This window comes from Vespula pensylvanica, chromosome 5 (assembly GCF_014466175.1).
Source record: "Vespula pensylvanica isolate Volc-1 chromosome 5, ASM1446617v1, whole genome shotgun sequence".
In the NCBI taxonomy this organism is placed as follows: Eukaryota; Metazoa; Arthropoda; class Insecta; order Hymenoptera; family Vespidae; genus Vespula; species Vespula pensylvanica.
In genome coordinates, this window is record NC_057689.1 from 2074583 (window position 1) to 2093001 (window position 18419).

Genomic DNA, 18419 nt, shown 5'->3' on the forward strand with positions numbered 1-18419 from the left:
AAGATTTTATTTAAATTCCATCATCAAAAATTGTATACTAACACGATGTTAATGATTTCTTTTAATCTACATGTTTCAACAGACTAAGGTGAATGACTTCTAATAATCGCATATCAAAAAAACGTTTATAGGTGTAAAATTTTCTTGTGCAAAAATTTTTTACATACATATACAATATATACATATTTACATATTCCCAATAAAAAAATAGATTATATAAATTATGAATTACTACAATTCCTGTAAAAATTTTTCACTTACAATTTTTTTTAGAGAAAATAACTTCAATAATCTGTGCAAGCTATTATTGTTAATATAGCTTTAACGCTAATCGTAATATATATAACGATATATATATATATATATATATATATATATATATATACATACATAATTATATATATAATTATATATACACATTATCATCAATATCTAAGAGTTTTTAGTTGACTTTCTTTTAAGCTCTGTTAGGAAAGCTCAAATGCAACAAAATTAATACATTATTCGTTCGTTATATGTTTGATCGAATCACTTTTTATATCATCTATTGGTTCGGATAAAATAATCCCCGTTTGTTCTGTTTCTGTTTTATGAAGTGCAATTATAATTTTTTCTTCCGCGGAAGATTGGCTATCAGATGAACCTTCTTGGGTGGAAGTAGCGGCTTCCTAAAACACGAATTAAGAATAATATTAAGTCTAATTAAAAAGTTAATCTACATTTTTTTGAAAAGTTTTTATAAGAAAATATCGTGAAAGAGATACTTAAAAGAGATGTTAAAATAAAAGGATTGCATGCATTCCTCCAACGATACCTACGCATTACAATATTTACTTACCGTACTACGAATTTTTGTGTGTGTTTTAATATGCTTTGTCAGATGATCTGATCGCATGAACTTTTTCGTGCACTCAGGACACTGGAATCGTTTCTCTCCAGTATGCGTCCTACGATGCCGTTGTAATTCGTCTGATCTTGTAAATTTTTTTCCACAAAATATCCAACTACATACAAATGGTCGTTCCCCTGTGTGCCATCTTAAATGAGCCCGAAGATGACTTGTTTTTCCATAAACTTTATTACAACCAGCAATGTGACAAACGTGCTGACGTTTTCGAGTCATGTCCCTATTTCTAAACATAAAACCATTGTGCCAGGGTCATCAATGTTATGTAAAAACAAAACAAAACTACAAAAAACCGACTCTAATAGTGCACGATGAAAAGAACATGAAATCAGTATTAATTTAGAGCAATAATACACTGTACCTATCACCGTCACCGCAATTAGGACATGTACAAGCCACTCTTCTTCGATGCTGTTTATTAGAATCTGTTTCTACGTTTGAATTTGTCGCAGTTGTTATTTGATGTTGATGTGATGTCGGAGTCGGTGTTGTGAGCGTTCCATTTGGATGCAACGTTTGTAGGATTTGCCATTTAGTTGGATCACTAGAGTCTAGTTGTACAGTTGGAGCAGCAACAATAGGTGCTGCAGCAGCAGTGGGTAAAGTTTGCACAGTAGCAGGTTGTAACGCGCTAGCAGGTATTACTTGAACACTTCCTAAACCTGGAATATTTTGTACAGGTATGGACTGAAGAAAACCATTCGTGGTATTTATGCCGGCAGCAGGTTGTAATTGCATTATATTTCCGCTGCCAACGCTTCTCATCATATTTCCTGGTTGAGCGGTTAAATTTGCTAGAGCAGACGCAGGTATTAAAGTAAGCTGTTGACCTTGCGCACCTATAAGAAACATTTAAGATATCTAATTTTATATATATGTGTGTATGTGTGTGCGTGTGTGTGTGTGTATTTTTTCATATGGTATATATTATAGATTACACAATAACAGATACAGGATCATTAGTGTACCTGTTATCGTGTTTGGTTGAACTGTAGTTTGCGCAGATTGTGCAGTCGGAATATGTATAATTTGATTAGCCAATTGACTTGCATCTATATTTGTTAATTTTATATCACCTTCAACTGTTTCAGGTGGTCTTGCTAAAGCAGTTAATGTCTGAACGTCAATCTTCTGTCCATCCTTTGTAGTAATTACACTACTGTTTGCTGGCATAGGTCTTGCAAGTGAACCAATACCAAGTACCTATAAATATATAAATATATTTAACTTAGTTTTTATTGTTTTACTTGTATTTACTATCACATATTACATGAAATGTTGTTCTTCTACCGTATTTATAATTATGTAAAAAAAGCATATGTAATATTATTGTTACCTGAACACTGCTTGGTGTCGTTACAGTCGTACTCCAAGTTGCTACTGTAGAAGCTGGTGTGGACGATTGTTGGACCTGTTGAACTTGCTGTTGTTGTTGTTGTTGCTGCTGTTGCTGCTGCTGTTGTTGTTGCTGTTGCTGTTGTTGTTGCTGTTGTATTACTTGTACAACTTGCTGTACCTGTTGCTGTTGCTGTTGTTGTTGCTGCTGCTGAACTTGCGCTTGTACAGCTTGTTGTTGCTGTTGTACCGATTGTACGACTTGCTGTTGTGCCGCTTGCTGTTGTACAACCTGTTGTTGTGCTTGCTGTTGAGCAACTTGTTGAGCCATTTGTGTTACCTGCTGACTCTATAATATCACAAAATGTTTTGTTTATTGTTGTAACAATATTTCAAATAATTTATTAATGTATTATGTCGTTATGAAAGAAAATATATTGATTCTATACTTACTTGTAAGCTTTGAAGTTGCGGTAAATTTGCAATTTGAACTTGTTGAATTTGTCCATTGGGTGTAATAATTTGAGCCACTTGAGGAATTTGCTGAAATATATGATTATTTATGAGTATGCATGAATGTAAATTAATCAATATAAATGTACATTCACAGCAACACTTAATATTGAACATTAAAATCACATATATAGTGTTCATTTACTTGGGTAATCTGTGGTATCATTTGCGTAGCTGGCATATTAAAGACACTTAACAAAGCTTGAACAGGAAAGTGCACAGTTTGATAAACAGTTTGTCCATTACTGGCAGTGACTGGAACTTGAACAGGTACAGTTTGCTGGACATGTTGCATAGGAAATTGTAATGGCCTTACTTGCACGCTTTGTCCTACCAAATAAAAAAATAACAGACTGTTATTTCCAATTTATCAAAAAAAAAAAAACGCTCGTGTGTGTGTGCATATTACACATATATTGTAAGAGATAAATGTAGTAGATAAAACTATACCTGTAGGCAATTGAACGGTCTGCCCAGCAATATTTTGAATGATAGAGGTAGGAAATACCCCAGGTGCTCTTATGAGACTGACAGGTTGCGGAGTTATAATAGTCTGGCCATTGGCCAATTGCACTTGTTGACTGGCAAGTTGCACTTGCTGTCCGTTAGCAGTAGCAAATTGCATTGTAGGCTGTGTTTGATGATGAGCACCAGCACCTGACATTGCAGAACATGGAATAAACAAAGCTTCTTGCCCATCGATATTTACAGTCTGCATCTGCGGTATAACATTATAACTAAGTTGCTGTTGTTGCTGTTGTGGTGGCTGTGGCGTTTGCTGTTGCGCCTGATGTTGAGCTTGCTGTTGCTGTTGCTGAAGTGCTGCTTGAGCTTGAGTACCAAGTATTTGAGCACCCTATAAATAAACAAAAGATTTTCATTGAAGCTATTAACGAGCCAAAGGCAAAAATATTATTTAATCGATTTACCTGTAAAAACTGTTGGGGCAAAGATTGTACAGAAATCGCTTGTGTCCTTTGTTGATCATGTTGAGCTTGCTGGGCTTGTAAAGGCACAAAATTTTGCAGTTGTTGTAAAGTAATAACTTGCGGTTGCTGTTGTTGCTGCTGCGTTTGCTGCTGAACATCTTGCTGTTGTTGCTGCAGTTGTTGTAACATATTGGTACTTAAAAATCTAATTTGTGGTTGAGCCGTTTGTTGTTGTTGATCTAATTGTTGCTGTTCAGCTTCGTCTTGTTGTTGAGAAGCTTGCGTTTGTAAAGGATCATGGTCGTCAATCTCTTCCTACGTAATCAAACAAATTGTATTTTTTGTTTAGTGTGATTTAAAAACTGAAACATAACCACAACATCGTACGCAATAAAAATATAACAAAAACAAAGTTTTTCTTACTTGAGTAATATTTCTTCCATCAACACTACGCTTCATGATGGAGATACTTATTTTCTATTTCTTGCAAATAAATTGGTATTAACGTTAATATCAATTTAGTGGCAACTAGATTTTTATGCTAGGATTTCATCTTTCAGCATTCTCCCGCGATGGGAGTTGTTATCGTGATAACGACAGCAAGCAGAAGCACTTGGTTCTCTGTCAGCGCGCTCCCTGAAAATGGATATCCCTTTCACGCAGTATTCCACGGAGGTTTCGTTCCACAAGGGGAAAGGAAATAAGACATTGTTTGGAAAGTAAAGGACGAGGATACGTGTGTGGTATTAGATCCATCCGGATCTGTTTGGTTTCATCAGAATTTCACAGATATATCGCGAACGGGCGAGGCGTATGAATGGATCGTTGTCGAATGTGACAAGACATATGCATCTACCGTAAAAGAAGAACAACGCAAGGTAAAAAGATCGAGGAGAAATCAGTGACGGATCGGTGTTACTCTATCGGTCCAGCAGCGACGATCGCGCGATGCGATATATTGACACGTGCGCGAAGCGAGGGGCCACTCTCTTCCGAGACAAAGATGGACACAGAGCCCTCCTCGAGAACCCGATCGAGGACCGCCTCCCTACGCCCCTGCTCCTACCGTCCCACCCGTTCGCTCCCTCTGTCTCTTTCTCTCTCTCTCTCTCTTTCTCTTTCTCTCACACTCGACTAACTCGCTCGCTCGCTCTCGCTCTCTCTCTCTCTCTCTCTCTCTCTCTCTCTCTCTCTCTCTCTCGTTCACTCGCTCGCGTTCGGTCGCCTCTTCTCGGAAGAGGAGAGCGCGTATCGGCGTAGCTGCGCTACAGGAGTAAGGCCGCGCGTACGATACCAACACACAGGCGCGAACGCGTCGTCACACCCGCCCACTCGCGCTCGCCCTTTCGCTCGCTCGCAGGCGTTCACCCTCGCACTCGCACTCACACACTCGTACCTGCGATATAACGCGCGGAAGGCAGCCTCGCGATGCGGCAGCCTCCACCCACTTTGCACATGGGACTCCACCTAATTCTCCGGCCAACACGTGCTCTGGCTCTGCGAAACGACACCGCCGCCGCCTCCACCGCCTCCTCCGCCACCACCGCCACCGCCACCTCCTCCGCCGCTGGTCGTCCACTCTGCTTCTCCGCTCTAACGTTCCCTCTGCCCTCCTTCCGCACGATATATCAAGGGAAATTTACTTTCCTTCTCTTGTAATTCCAACTTCTATACGCGTTCCTTTATCGTCGTTACCGCGAAAAAATCGTCATCGTACGATTATTCCCCGTTAAAGAATCCTCCACAATCCGAACTCTCGGAAGTGTTCCTACGCGCAATACTCGATGCAATCCTTGCAGGTAGCTCGGGCAGGTAGCATTATTATTCCTTTTCTCTCGTACGAGATATCTCGTTACTCACGCAGTTTTATGTACGCGCCCGCAGGTTTACTAGTGTCCCTTCTTTGCTTCTCACATCACTGCTCGCTGCTACACTACACTTCGTCAGCACTACTACACTACACTACACTACTACTACACTACTACTATACTACTACTACTACTACTACTACTACTACTACTACACCATCACTCGCCACATCACGACGCTTTTCTATCACGTTCCTTTTCGATAAAACGCTCCTACTTATGTTCTCATTAAGATTATTATTCTAATTATGACGTCGATGGGCAAGTGATTGCCAATAAATGATCGTATTCGAAATTGCCGCCAAAATTAGCAGCGAGTTTGACGAAGCCGAGACCGCAAAGAGGTCCGAAGCACACTTGAGCGGGCACGCTGCCGCCACCGGTCTATAGCGACAACATTCACGACATTTATTCGAAGAAAGAAAACACGATCGCGTGAGGAGGATGATGATCGTTCGGGATCAAGCGCGATTCGCAACGTGACTTCGTTGGTAGGCGCGGACGGGAGGACGCGTTCGGGTATGTGTTTGTCTGTATCTGGACGAGAGAATTCTTCGTGTAAGTGTGCGCGCAGGGCACGCGTCAAATACGTGGGACGCGCCGTTTCGTTCGTCCCTCGCGTTCACGGAAACAAGGCCACGAATCCAGCTCCGAAAGAGGACTACTTTCGTCGGTGGGGCGGCGCGCAAGCAGCACCGTTCACCGTACCCGAGGACGACCGACGGTGGCTCCGATTGGTCGAACGCGTCGCTCCACGACCGAAACTCGTTACGCAGGGGCGTACGCGCTAACCGTCGGACGCCCACCCCAACCGAGGGGCTAAACCACCTCCTACTTTCACTCTAGCCTTACTTCCCCTCTTTTTGTCCCGAGAATCCTTCTCTCCCCTCCATCTCATCCCTCCTCACCCTATTCTGGAGGCCGCAACTAAGCGGATCACGAGGCTCGTTCTAAGGAATACAGCCCCTCTCTGTCATTCTCTTTCTCTCTCTCTCTCTTTTCTTCTTCTCTCTCTCTCTCTTTCTTTCTCTCTCTCTCTCTCTCTCTCTCCCTTTTTCTTTTTTTGTTTTTCCTTTTGCCCCTTTGGGTCGCCGTATTTGTCGTACCTTTCGCCCCACAGATGGTTCGAGAAAAGGGAGGAGTAGAAAGTTTTCCTCCACTACTCTCGCATACGGTTTAAATCGCTTGCCCTTTGGTCGGATACCTTCAGTTTATGGACGAAGACCTTGGCCTTTTGTCGTCCAGTGCGTCGTTTACCTCTTACCATTGAATTTCGAAACATCGTCTATTGTTGGCTTAATACTGTACGCACAGCGATATGTGAATTTATTTTATTTTCTATTTATTTTTGTTTCTTGTTAAGTATGTTAGTGTACTGATAAATTGTATAAATATATTTTGAATAAGAAAAATCAATACAAAATTGTATCTTTATGATCATAGATTCTTCTTTATATGTACATACGTATCTGTATATACGTGTTAGTTATGTAATCTAGGTTGTATATGTATATATATATGTATATGTATGTACGTATGTATGTATATACATACATACATACATACATATATATATATATATATGGACTACTTTCGTCGGTAGGGATTTATATATATATATATATATATATATATATATATATATATAAATCAAGTATCTAAAAAGTTAGATGTTATTTTTATGCGCTTCTCATAATAAAATATAATATAATATATATATACCATTTTTATTATAGTCATGATCAATTAACATTTTTTGTTAAAACATAAGTACATAGTAAACATCTATGTATTTACATCATAAATAGATATAAATAAATAATTAGTTAAATAAATAAATAATGCATAGTTCTTTTCATAATGAAAACAATCATTACTCTTATTTCGCAATAATTTTAAGTTATAGTGTAATCATTTTGACTGAAAAAAGTGATACGTGCATGTGCTGTTTGAAAGTGCTGTTTATTAATTCGATGATAACGATAATAGCATGAAATAATAAATACTTTCCATGAAACTCATTTCTAATATCTTTGTGTGACGTATTAACAATATAAGTTTCTTAATAAATAGATATTTCTTATTTATTTTGTAATTCGTAAACTGTATGTTTGATATTCCTTGCTAAGAATTTATAAACAAAAACGATATCATTTAAACTCTAATACATAATATAATTTTGCTAAAATATACTCGAGGGTTCTGTTGATTATTATATGCAATGTTTTTTTTTTTTTATGATGGTATGTATGATTTAATGAAACATATATTTAATGTATTTATGCCTTTATAAGGCAAATAACAAGTACGTGATTTACTTAAAAGATACTCTTATTGTTTTGTGTTTGGTATTATAATTAACTGCAGTAGAACTATCCGATAATTATATTATTATAAAATCTTTCAGAGCGATAACCATACTTTTATGGTTTTATGGTATTTTGCATATTCTTACAACCTTTCTATGTACATTAAGCATGTTTTCATTTCGCAGTTTTAACTTTCCATATTCCATATATTTTACATATATACAGCAATATATTCTTGCTGTTAAGTGCAATATAACAAACCATGAAATTTTTGAACTTGAGGCACAAGTTCAAACTGCAGATAATCAAAATCATTCAGAGTATTTGCAATAGTTTTTCTCAAGTATGCATCCTCGAGTTTTGTAACATACTATAATAAATAGTTTATTGCAATCGTTGCGTGTGCTATACGGAAATAGAAGAAGATAGTGTATTTCTGTTCTACAGAAATTCCTTCACAGTCCTCCACCGGATCTTTCGACGCTAATTTGTTTCTTCAACATTTCTTTTTCGTGTTGTTCTTGCTCCATCTCGGCCATTCTTGCAAAGCGAGAATACGCCACATGTCCAGATTTTATAGCTGACATCATCTGTATGTAAAAAAATATTACAGTTAAAATTTGTATTAAAACATTTATATAAGATAGTCTTTGCGAACTTATGCAATATTACTTAAAATAAAATAAAAAAATAAATTCAAACAAATCACAGAAAAAAGAAAACAAATTATAAAATGTAGCCTAATAAAATTATAATAAAAATATTATATTAGTATTAATCATTAATAAATATCTCACTTTGTATAAACGAATTACTCTTTAGAAATAAATATAAATTTTGTTATTAAGTAATTCATTTACAAAAGTGATACAAATGAGTCACTGAAAATATATGACCTAAATTTTATAAAAATAAAAAATAAAAAAAAAAAAAAAGAAAAGAGGAACGAAACAATGTCCCATTGAAAATATTTAATTCCTTAAAATAATTGAACTAAAATAATTATTTTCATTAACTCATATAATGGTAATAAATACATAAATACAAACTCATGCAAAGAAACAATTGCAAAATATATTAAAGAAAAAGAAAGAATAGTTTGTTACAATTGAAATGTCAATTTGATCTCTAATAATAATTAGCAAAGAATCGTTACCAGGCTGCAAATGGACGCGTCATCATAGCATAAGTGCAACACGTTTGAATGAGTATATTTAGTATATACTATCGTTTACATAAAATATCAGAGTGTGAGATAAAAAAAACAAGCATATTATTAAGATAGTATTTGGAATCAGTAAATTCTTGCACAGCAGTTGTCAATTGGCAAACATTCACAGATTCGCAGTTGATGTTGTAAAACTAAAGAGATTAGGAAACAAAAAAAAAATAATTTGATATCTTGCAAAGTAAAGATAACAAACAACATATCCAGAGCAGCAAAACTATTTGGCAACCTGCGCATACGGATTTTCACAGACCTGAAGGTACTCATCCAATTCGACTTGACCGTTCATATTAGTGTCGATTTCGCGCAGTATTTCGTGAAGTTCTTCACCTGGTACTTCCTTGTCACCAAAGAGCTGCGAATAGTAAAAAAATACCTATATTATAAATATGTTTTATAGTTTACCTGTAAATAATCTTGTAACTCCAGTTGGCCATTATAGCTGAGGTCAATTTCATTGAGTAAAGTGTGCATCTCTTCTTCTTTTAACGCAATACCAAGTGCCTAGATATTAACGATCGAATAAGGTATGAAAGAAAGATACACAAGTAATACAAAATAATATTAAGAATAATAAAAGAAAGATCATTTTTTAAAGGCAAACCTTGAGTCCTCTCCTGATGTCATTAATCGACACGTAACCTTTGTTGTCCTTATCGATAATACCAAAACGTTTGATATAAAGTTGTATTTCGTCTTTCGTAAGATTAATGGGTATTTTATCCCTGGAAGCACGATTCACCATTTGTCCCATTTCATTCGCAAGAAATTCACTAGCCTCGCGTTGTTGTTTCTTCTTCTCTTCGGCTGACCAATGAAGCTCTTCTGCCATTATGTCTATAATGCTTGGAAGAGCTTCCTGAGCAGCTTGTACATTAAGAAAAGCGAGTCTGAGCCGTCGAGCGATCATATCGATTGCAGTTCGAGCATATTCGCGTACGCCATAACGAATCTAAAGTACAAAGATGATGCACATTATTCTCCAGCCATATTTCATTTAGCTTCTAAATAAGAATATTAATTTTACCTCGGCATCAATGTAGGGAAACTCTGGATGAAGCTTTTTGCCAATAATGGGCCAACGCTTACCAGTAAGAGACGCCATTTTCGCAACTGCGAATGCGCGATCTCCATAACTTTTGGCAAGATGTTGTGCAGTTTCACATTCTAAACCAAAATCTTGTACTAATCTAATATACATCGTTGGAGTCCAACCGTGTGCGCCTTCTAAGAGAAATCCGTCAGTTTGGCATCCTCTTGCAGGTTTTAAGTCGCAAGCTGTTTGTAAGACGTATTATCTGATTAATGCAATTATCTTTTGTATAAAGCGCATTATTCATCGTCGTATATCTCTAAGACATTGTTCAAAAAAATTCAAGGTTTTTCCATTGATCAAATCTATAGATATCCGAGTGTTGAAGTATTTATTATACAATATTCAAGTACTCGTATATCCAGATAGTAAAAGTTCTGTTCAAAATACCTTTGATGGCTGCATCAATGGTTTCTTGAGCCATAGCACGATATGTCGTCCATTTTCCACCGGCTATAGTAATAAGTTTCGTAGGACTAACATGTACTATATGATTTCTAGCTAACGATTGTGTATTCGGTTTGTTCGGATCGGAAACCAATGGCCTAATACCGCTCCAGGCAGATAAGACATCACCACGGCGGACTTCAACGTCGGGATTGAGGTAGTTCTTAACTTCTTGTAAAATGAACATAATTTCGTCTTCGGTTGGCCGCGGGTTGTGCGTTACCTGGCAGGGCAGGTCGGTCGTACCTGCTATTGTTTGCTTTTGCCACGGCAAGAAGAAAATGACACGTCCGTCGCTAGTTGCTGGGTCAAGGAGACCCATTTGGTCGGGACTAAAGAATTGTTTAATTTCTTTATGGTGTTTTACGACTTCTCGGTTAGAAATGTATTTTTGTACGCTAACATACCTATAGTATCCTGGCAATACAATATGAACTCCAGACGAAGGAGCACAAATCTCTTTTACGTTTTGATCATCCATCTTTCTAATATAATCCGTGAAAGGCCCTGTAGCGTTTATTATTGCTTTTGCCTTTACGTCCCATTCTTCTCCTGTAAGTTCGTCCTTCAAACGAGCTCCTGTGAGTACTCTTTGTCCATCCTAGATATGACAATTTCATGAAAAAAACATATCAATCATTATTAAATTTAATTACCTAATACTTCAAAACTATTTTCTCAATACGTACCTTGTCGAGACCTTTCAATAAATTAAGAACTTTAACATGATTAACTACTGTTGCACCATGTCTGGAGGCTGTCAAAGCTATCGCTAAGTTCATCCTAGCGTCGTCTTGTTGACCTAGGAAATATAATATATATAACGAACATGTTAAAAGTAAGGAGAAAATATTTATTCGATCTTACCATCGTAATAAACGATAGCTCCTGTCAGTTTATCTCCCTTCAACATAGGGAATAGTTCGAGAGCGTTCGATTTGCTGAGGTAATACGAGGATTTAACAGTTTTACTACCGGCTACTAGGTCATACATTTTTATACCAAACCAGTAATAAGGAATTTGCCACCATCTATCGAGGAAATACGAGGGAATAAAATTAACAAAGGGAGAAGCGCGCTTTGGACGTTTTATAAAAATAACTGATAAGAGGATCGTTAGAATCGTACGTACGTATAAACTGGTAACATGATAGGTAAAGGATGAGCGAGATGAGGTGCGCTATATAACATCGATGCACGTTCATGTAAAGCTTCTTTAACCATTTTATATTGTTCTATGTCTATTTGCATTATAGCCTTTTGCAAATAACGGACACCCCCATGAATCAATTTCGTGCTTCTAGAGGAAGTGCCAGATGCGAAATCGTCCGCTTCCACCAACGCGGTTTTTAAACCTTAATAAAGTATAATGAGTATGATTAAGAAATTTATTGTTCATTACAATGTCTTCTTGTTTATAAATTACCTCTTGTACAGGCATCAAGAGCACATCCCGCACCAGTTGCACCGCCTCCAATGATAAGAACGTCGTAATCTTGAGATTTCAATGTCTTTACTTGATCCTCTCTAGTTGGCAGTGGTCTTTTCATTGGTTTTTGTTTGTCTTTTTCAGCGTATACCTTGTAGAGACATTATAAAACTATGATAAGTAAATAATATAAATAAGGTGAATATACGCAATGAGACTTAAATTATTCTTTTCTTTTTTTTTTACGAGATTTTACGAGATTTTAAGGTCATCAATATCTGTTTAAACAGAACCCTATGATTTTGAATAAAAAAGCACGAGGATACAACGTAGAAAAATGATTAATTTGTGAAGTATTTTTAAAAAATGTCTAGTGATTATATAACTGTAGTAAGCTATATATATTCTTTTTTCGTTGAAACAAAAAGAATGTTAGAGAGAAAAAATAGAAGGTTCAAGGTGGACTACATATCCACGATCATATCTTTTTTTTTCGTAAGTGCAATAATACATATGAATTTGGACAAATATAATAATGTCATCTTTTTTTCTGTAATATTCTTTTCTACTTTCAATAAAAAATATTATATATATATATATATATATATATATATATATATGGCCTCATTCATATTGAGAAATCATCAGACATTTTCTAAAAATACCTTACGAATTAATTCATCATATCCTAATACATTTATTCAGAATGATACGACAATCAATTTTCATAAAAAAATCATAGGATTAAAAAGGAAAAAAAAAAAAGAAGACTGAGAAAACATTCTTTCTGATTATGAGACATACTCCTTCAAATAATTAAACTTCGTACTAATAACTTTTTCCATAAGACTATAAATAACAAGAGATATTTATTGTTTCTATTAAATACCCCCAGCATAATATAAATATAATAAAAAGAATCGTATACAGATGAAACTTTTATAAGTTAAAATCTACTGTCGAAAACGATCATTTTTCTTTTAATGAATTCTTCTAATGAACGTACGAAGCTACTTTCAGTTTAATTTTAATATTTAACACGATCCATATTTTTGAGGAATTTTTGATACAGATCAATTTATCACTACATATCGATCAATTAACAATGTTTTTCTCAAAAAAAAAAAAGATAAATAAGTAAATAAATAAAGTAATATCAACTTCGTGGGAGCTTGAACGTCTTTACACTTCGATAATTTCTAATCGATAAGAGCTTTGATCGCATTCATTCCACATCCCTTCTTAGATATATCCATATATTTTATCTTATTTATATACTCATAAATTTATAACATATACCGAACATATAAAATCGAATAAATTAAAAAAACGAATATCTGAATATTGCGTGTATCCTAAATTCATGCGTTGACTCGCAATAAGTGAGCATATACGAGTGCTAGTTATATGAGTAACCTTGAAACAAAGAAGTAATCGCGATAAAGTGACCTCACATGCTCACTCAAGATCTTCTGATAGAAAAACCTCATATTTCGTTTCTTTTTGATAAATTCATTTTTATTAGTTTTTTCTTTTTTTCTTCTTCTTCTTCTTTTTTTTTTCAGCAAATATTTAAAAGTGCGTAATCCCAGAAGAAGATTTCATAAAAGAATTTCGTTTTTTATAGCATGAAAAAACAACACTACGATAACGACGTCATCATTATGACGACGAGGAGAAATTTTTTAAAGCGAGACTTCTCAAACTTTTATATGGGTCACTATCGAAAACGTTCATTTTTCACGTGCCGCTCGTTTGTAATGTACATTTTAAAAAGAACATGAAGGTTTTGTTTATGCGCATGTGTTTATTTGTGTGCACGAGTCTTAATAAAAATCAGACAGAAATAATAATTTTCTCGTGTAATCTTAATTGAATCGACTTTGAATTATTCATTCGACGATTATCGATGAGTAAAACTTTCCTATAATGAACATGTGTAAACTATTCTCATATTTTAATATTTAACGTGACCAACCACGTGAGTAGCGACCGACAGTTTGGAAATCTCTATTCTAAAATGTTTGTTCCGTCCGTGTGTTAGAAATAGTCGTTTAGCAGTGGCCTTAAGATTTATCCTGGCCTGGCATGCTCTTTTAGACTCGTGAAACTTTTGGTATATAACCACGTGACCATAGACTGACCATTGCTATCTAAAACTCGCATTACAATATTGTTTACGTCCTTGAATCCGTTACGATCGAGACACGTTTTGATATCGATAATTTTCTTATCTTTTTCCGTCTGTCTCTGTCTTCTTCTTTCTCCTCCTCCTCTCTTTCTCTTTCTCTCTCTCTCTCTCTCTCTCACTCTCACTCTCATTCTCACTCTCACTCTCTCACTATATACATAATCCATTTTACCGATTCTTTTTTAAATACTCACCGTTGAATCGGATAAGAATAAATAAGATGTTAAAGCGCCTGTTCCTACGGCGCTCGCACCTGCTACCAATAGCCTTAATGATGCCATTTTCTCTTGTTTTATTTACTCGTTCTCTCTCTCTCTCTCTCTCTCTCTCTCTCTCTCTCTCTCTCTCTCTCACTCACACTCACTCCCTTTCTTGGTGGTAAATGATCCTTCAAGAAAAATCTGTAAAAAAAAGTAAACAAGATACGTCAGATGAAAATGTTAAAATAATAGATATTATATATAATAAATGAAATTATACATAATTATAATAAATTATAATAATAAAGAATAAATAATACGATTGAATAATCGAATTAATAATATCATTAATTCTATAACGTCAGTTACGAACACGTGACTATATTTACACGTCTGATAAAATATTTCCATTAACTCAATTACGATTAAATGGAATTATATACTGTTAAATGGATAAATAATTATCTCGTAAATTGCGTATCATCGAATTAAAAAAAAAAACAAGAAAAAGGAAAAGAAGAAAAAAAAGACAAGAAAATAAGAAAGAAAATAAAAGAAAAGGAAAAGTAACAATAAAAATAGAAATAAAAAGGAGTATGTTGACCGCGTGCAGTATGCAATGCTGCGATTAACTGACTATTATTTATCAAAGAACGTTTGCTTACAAATTTGAAAAAAATTCATATCATTTGGAAAAATTACGCAATGGAACTGTTTCGTCTAATAAATGCATTAAACGCTTTACTGATGATTATTGACGCATACAAAAAATATGTGTTTCTAATCTCCTAACAGAGAAATCTCGACTCTGATAAGGATCGATAAAGACCTTTGTGTTACGACAAAAGAAAAATAGAAAAAGAAAAAAAAAAGAAGAAAAGAATGGAACAGAAAAAAGGATTTAGGATGAATTGCGATAAGTGAAATTTATGCGATTGATTTAATACGAATAACAAGAGATCACGGTTCGTAAAATAATTAGAAAAAAAAGGGGAAAAAGAAAGATTCTATATCTGTCTATTTTTCGAGGAGAGTTATGCAGTTAAAATTAAAAATACGATTTTCTAACGCGTACAATACGTTAGAGGAGAGAAAATCGAAATTGGCAGTGAGTAGAAGAGAACCGACGACGAACTGAAATCGTTTTTGTTGTATCACCTTTTCTAATTGTTGATCGCATGTGATCGCACGTGCCAATTTGGTATCGGATAATCAATATAGAATAGATACATACATACGTGGATCGTATCTCATCGCTTTGCGTTGCACTTGACACTAGATACATACATATACGTGTCATCATTATGCGTCATTATATACCTCTTTCTGCACAGTTGTTAAGTTATTTCTTTTTTCTCTCTTTTTTTTTTCTCTTCCTTTCTCTCTTCTTCAAATATGTGAATCGCGCAATACTAGATTATTCGTCACGATTCTTATCTACTTGTATCGTATAGAGATATAAAAGTATATATGTACTTTATGTAGTTTAACATTTATTTCCTTGGAAAATATAAATACGTGATTGCGATTAAATAGACTTAGATTGTTATTAAAAATAACGACATTAGATGAACAAATTAAATAGATAATCAAATCTTTTCTCGAATATAGTCACAGAGTGAGCCAAATAAAAATTTCCAAACACTTTTACAAATTTTACGATCCGAACAAAAAATATTACGAAAAGAATAATTGATTTTTAAAATCATCTAAGAACTCATGATTCAATTTTTGACCCTTTCTTTTCTTGCACAATTTTTGTTCCTTTATCTCTGTCCTCTTATCCTTTCCCCCTTTTTCCTTCCATCTTTCTTTAGAATTTTTTCTCTTGTATACTTTTAAATCTATATACGAACTGTCTACCACGTGCAAATTTTTGTAACGATTCCAATTTCTATATAGATGAGGAAGTGACAAATAAAAGACAATGTCCTCTGTAATATGTATATACATGTATAATATATATATATATATATATGTATGTATGTACGTATTAAATGTACATCGAATCTCCACATTAATTGACAAGCTATTAATATTTCGTATTATTAAAATTTCGTATTATTGAAATTTTGTATTTTTGTTCGAACGTGTTTACAGATAGAAAATATAGTAAGATGAGATTCGTATAAATTCTCGAATTCGAAAGGAAAATGTTAAGAGAGCGATATGATACATTATTATGCGAACTTACAATAAAAATTTGGCACGAGTTTTACACTCGAAGCATTGTAATGCCAAACGAATGTATCACGAGAACTGTGTTGAGTATAAACTAGTTGCTACTGGTACCTGTTGCACTATAGAAACTCTTATTCACTGATGTAGCAAATGTATGCGTATATGTATGAGTTACGTCATGCATCTTCTTAGCATTTATTAATGATATGTGAAAATAAATCTAAATTATCGTAACTTTATCATTGACATGTTTGGCAATTAATAATTAATTGTTACTTTAGAGATAAATCAACGATTTGTTTTCTTCTAAATACGGAAAAGAAAAGAGAGAGAGAGAGAGAGAGAGAGAGAGAGAGAGAGAGAGAGAGAGAGAGAGAGAATCTTTCATTCATGATAATAACGAATCAAACATTTTACGATAATTATTTTTTCAAAGACTTCGTTGTCATGTCCGCCATCTTTAATAATGTATCTACGATGACGCAAATCAGTCTTTTGCCATCGAAATTTTGTCAATAAAAGTGATAAATTTTCGATTGTTAAAAAGACATAAAATTTTCTTCGATAAATGAAGAAAAAGATAAATTAGGTACCAACGATCCTTCGGTACGATACTGTCGAGGATGGCCTCCAGAAGACGAGACCTTGATAGTGCCCCCTCGAGCACGTGTAATTACGTAAGCCTATCTCGACGTTGAGACGAACGTACTAATGATAGGCGTAAATGACATTGGCAAATCCACGATTCGTCCTTCCCAACTGAAAGATTGCACCTGGGACAAGTACCAGGATGCAATGAGACGCGAAGCATGCGAGCATGCCTTTTAAGAGTCCCCACTCGAACTGCTCTAACCACCACCTCATCCCTGAGCTCTCTCACCTTACCCCTTTATGAAAATGGGGACTTGCGCGGACAATACACTCTAAAAATTTACAATATATATTATACATGTCGTATATACATACATATACATATACATATGTATATATACGCGCGTAAAGTCCATCTGCGAGAAGAGAGGGCTGATGTCGCAAGCACGTATTCGAAATAGCTGTCGTTTTCGTGCCAAATGCCTTCGAATGTCAGGACAGGCTGTACGAGTATTAAATATGGTCCTACATTGAACCCATTTACGAAATACAATTGAGAGGTCAAGTCACGTGTAACTAACCGAGGATAAGAGGGTAAACGAGACAAAAAAAGTTTGGATAATACAAAAAGGGTACGGTCTTTGGGAAAATATTTTTCTTTGAAGAGGTTAAGCCGGGTTGGGGCGCGCATTGATTCGAACGTGGAACGTAGAAGGCGCGCCACGAGAAGACTCGTATCTTTCTCGCACAACCTCCCACGCTATATCTATTTCTCTTTCCTCTCTCTCTCTCTCTCTCTCTCTCTCTCTCTCTTCCCGTCTTACAAATAGACACTAAAATCTCTGCCTCTCTCTATCTTCCTTCTTTACTCCTATAAAGAATATTTCCATGCGATAATTCGCAAGTTTCCTTAGAATGGCATTTACTCACTGCGAGATATATCGTCTTAACGTTTTGTTCACGACCGTCGAATTAAATAAATAAGAATGTTACGATTTAACGAAGGACATATTCACCGACGAAAGCCGCGGCAGTCCACATCGTCCAGCGAACTATACGTACTGTTTCGCGACGGCTACGGAAAACGGATAAACGAACCGGCCCGGGAGTCAAGTGAGAACTCAAACTATCATGACCATAGCGATACCTGTCGGATATTTCAAGAACGAGATATCCGCCCCTCGTGCTTTGCATAACC

General features: G+C 35.4%; 2 protein-coding genes across 11 annotated transcripts; both read right to left on the reverse strand.

Annotated features, from left to right (window-relative positions):
- Nucleotides 1-386: 386 nt before the first annotated feature.
- Nucleotides 387-6488, reverse strand: LOC122629250 (transcription factor SPT20 homolog). 5 transcript variants are annotated; one of them, XM_043812443.1, is made up of 11 exons: nt 5081-6454; nt 4108-4320; nt 3685-3999; nt 3206-3611; nt 2901-3085; nt 2696-2785; nt 2244-2591; nt 1876-2110; nt 1269-1746; nt 839-1133; nt 387-668 (listed from the first exon to the last, which is right to left on the reverse strand). In XM_043812443.1, the coding sequence occupies exons 2-11, from the start codon at nt 4141-4143 to the stop codon at nt 501-503; spliced, it is 2556 nt and encodes an 851-aa protein (XP_043668378.1). In that variant the 5' UTR covers nt 4144-4320; nt 5081-6454; the 3' UTR covers nt 387-500. The 5 variants fall into 5 exon arrangements, with proteins under 5 accessions (XP_043668378.1, XP_043668381.1, XP_043668380.1 ...); XM_043812446.1 differs by having other exon boundaries at nt 1984-2110; nt 5081-6446; XM_043812445.1 differs by lacking the exon at nt 5081-6454 and adding an exon at nt 4541-4780.
- Nucleotides 6489-7495: 1007 nt separating this feature from the next.
- On the reverse strand, nt 7496-18334 carry LOC122629704 (glycerol-3-phosphate dehydrogenase, mitochondrial). 6 transcript variants are annotated; one of them, XM_043813457.1, is made up of 13 exons: nt 18152-18334; nt 14444-14650; nt 12056-12209; nt 11762-11984; nt 11497-11660; nt 11319-11431; nt 11037-11230; nt 10573-10961; nt 10117-10367; nt 9694-10041; nt 9495-9593; nt 9343-9444; nt 7496-8451 (listed from the first exon to the last, which is right to left on the reverse strand). In XM_043813457.1, exons 2-13 carry the CDS (start codon nt 14528-14530, stop codon nt 8317-8319), a joined length of 2259 nt encoding a protein of 752 aa, XP_043669392.1. In that variant the 5' UTR covers nt 14531-14650; nt 18152-18334; the 3' UTR covers nt 7496-8316. The 6 variants fall into 6 exon arrangements, with proteins under 6 accessions (XP_043669392.1, XP_043669391.1, XP_043669387.1 ...); XM_043813456.1 differs by lacking the exon at nt 9343-9444; XM_043813452.1 differs by lacking the exon at nt 9495-9593 and having other exon boundaries at nt 18152-18333.
- Between the last annotated feature and the right edge of the window lie 85 nt (nt 18335-18419).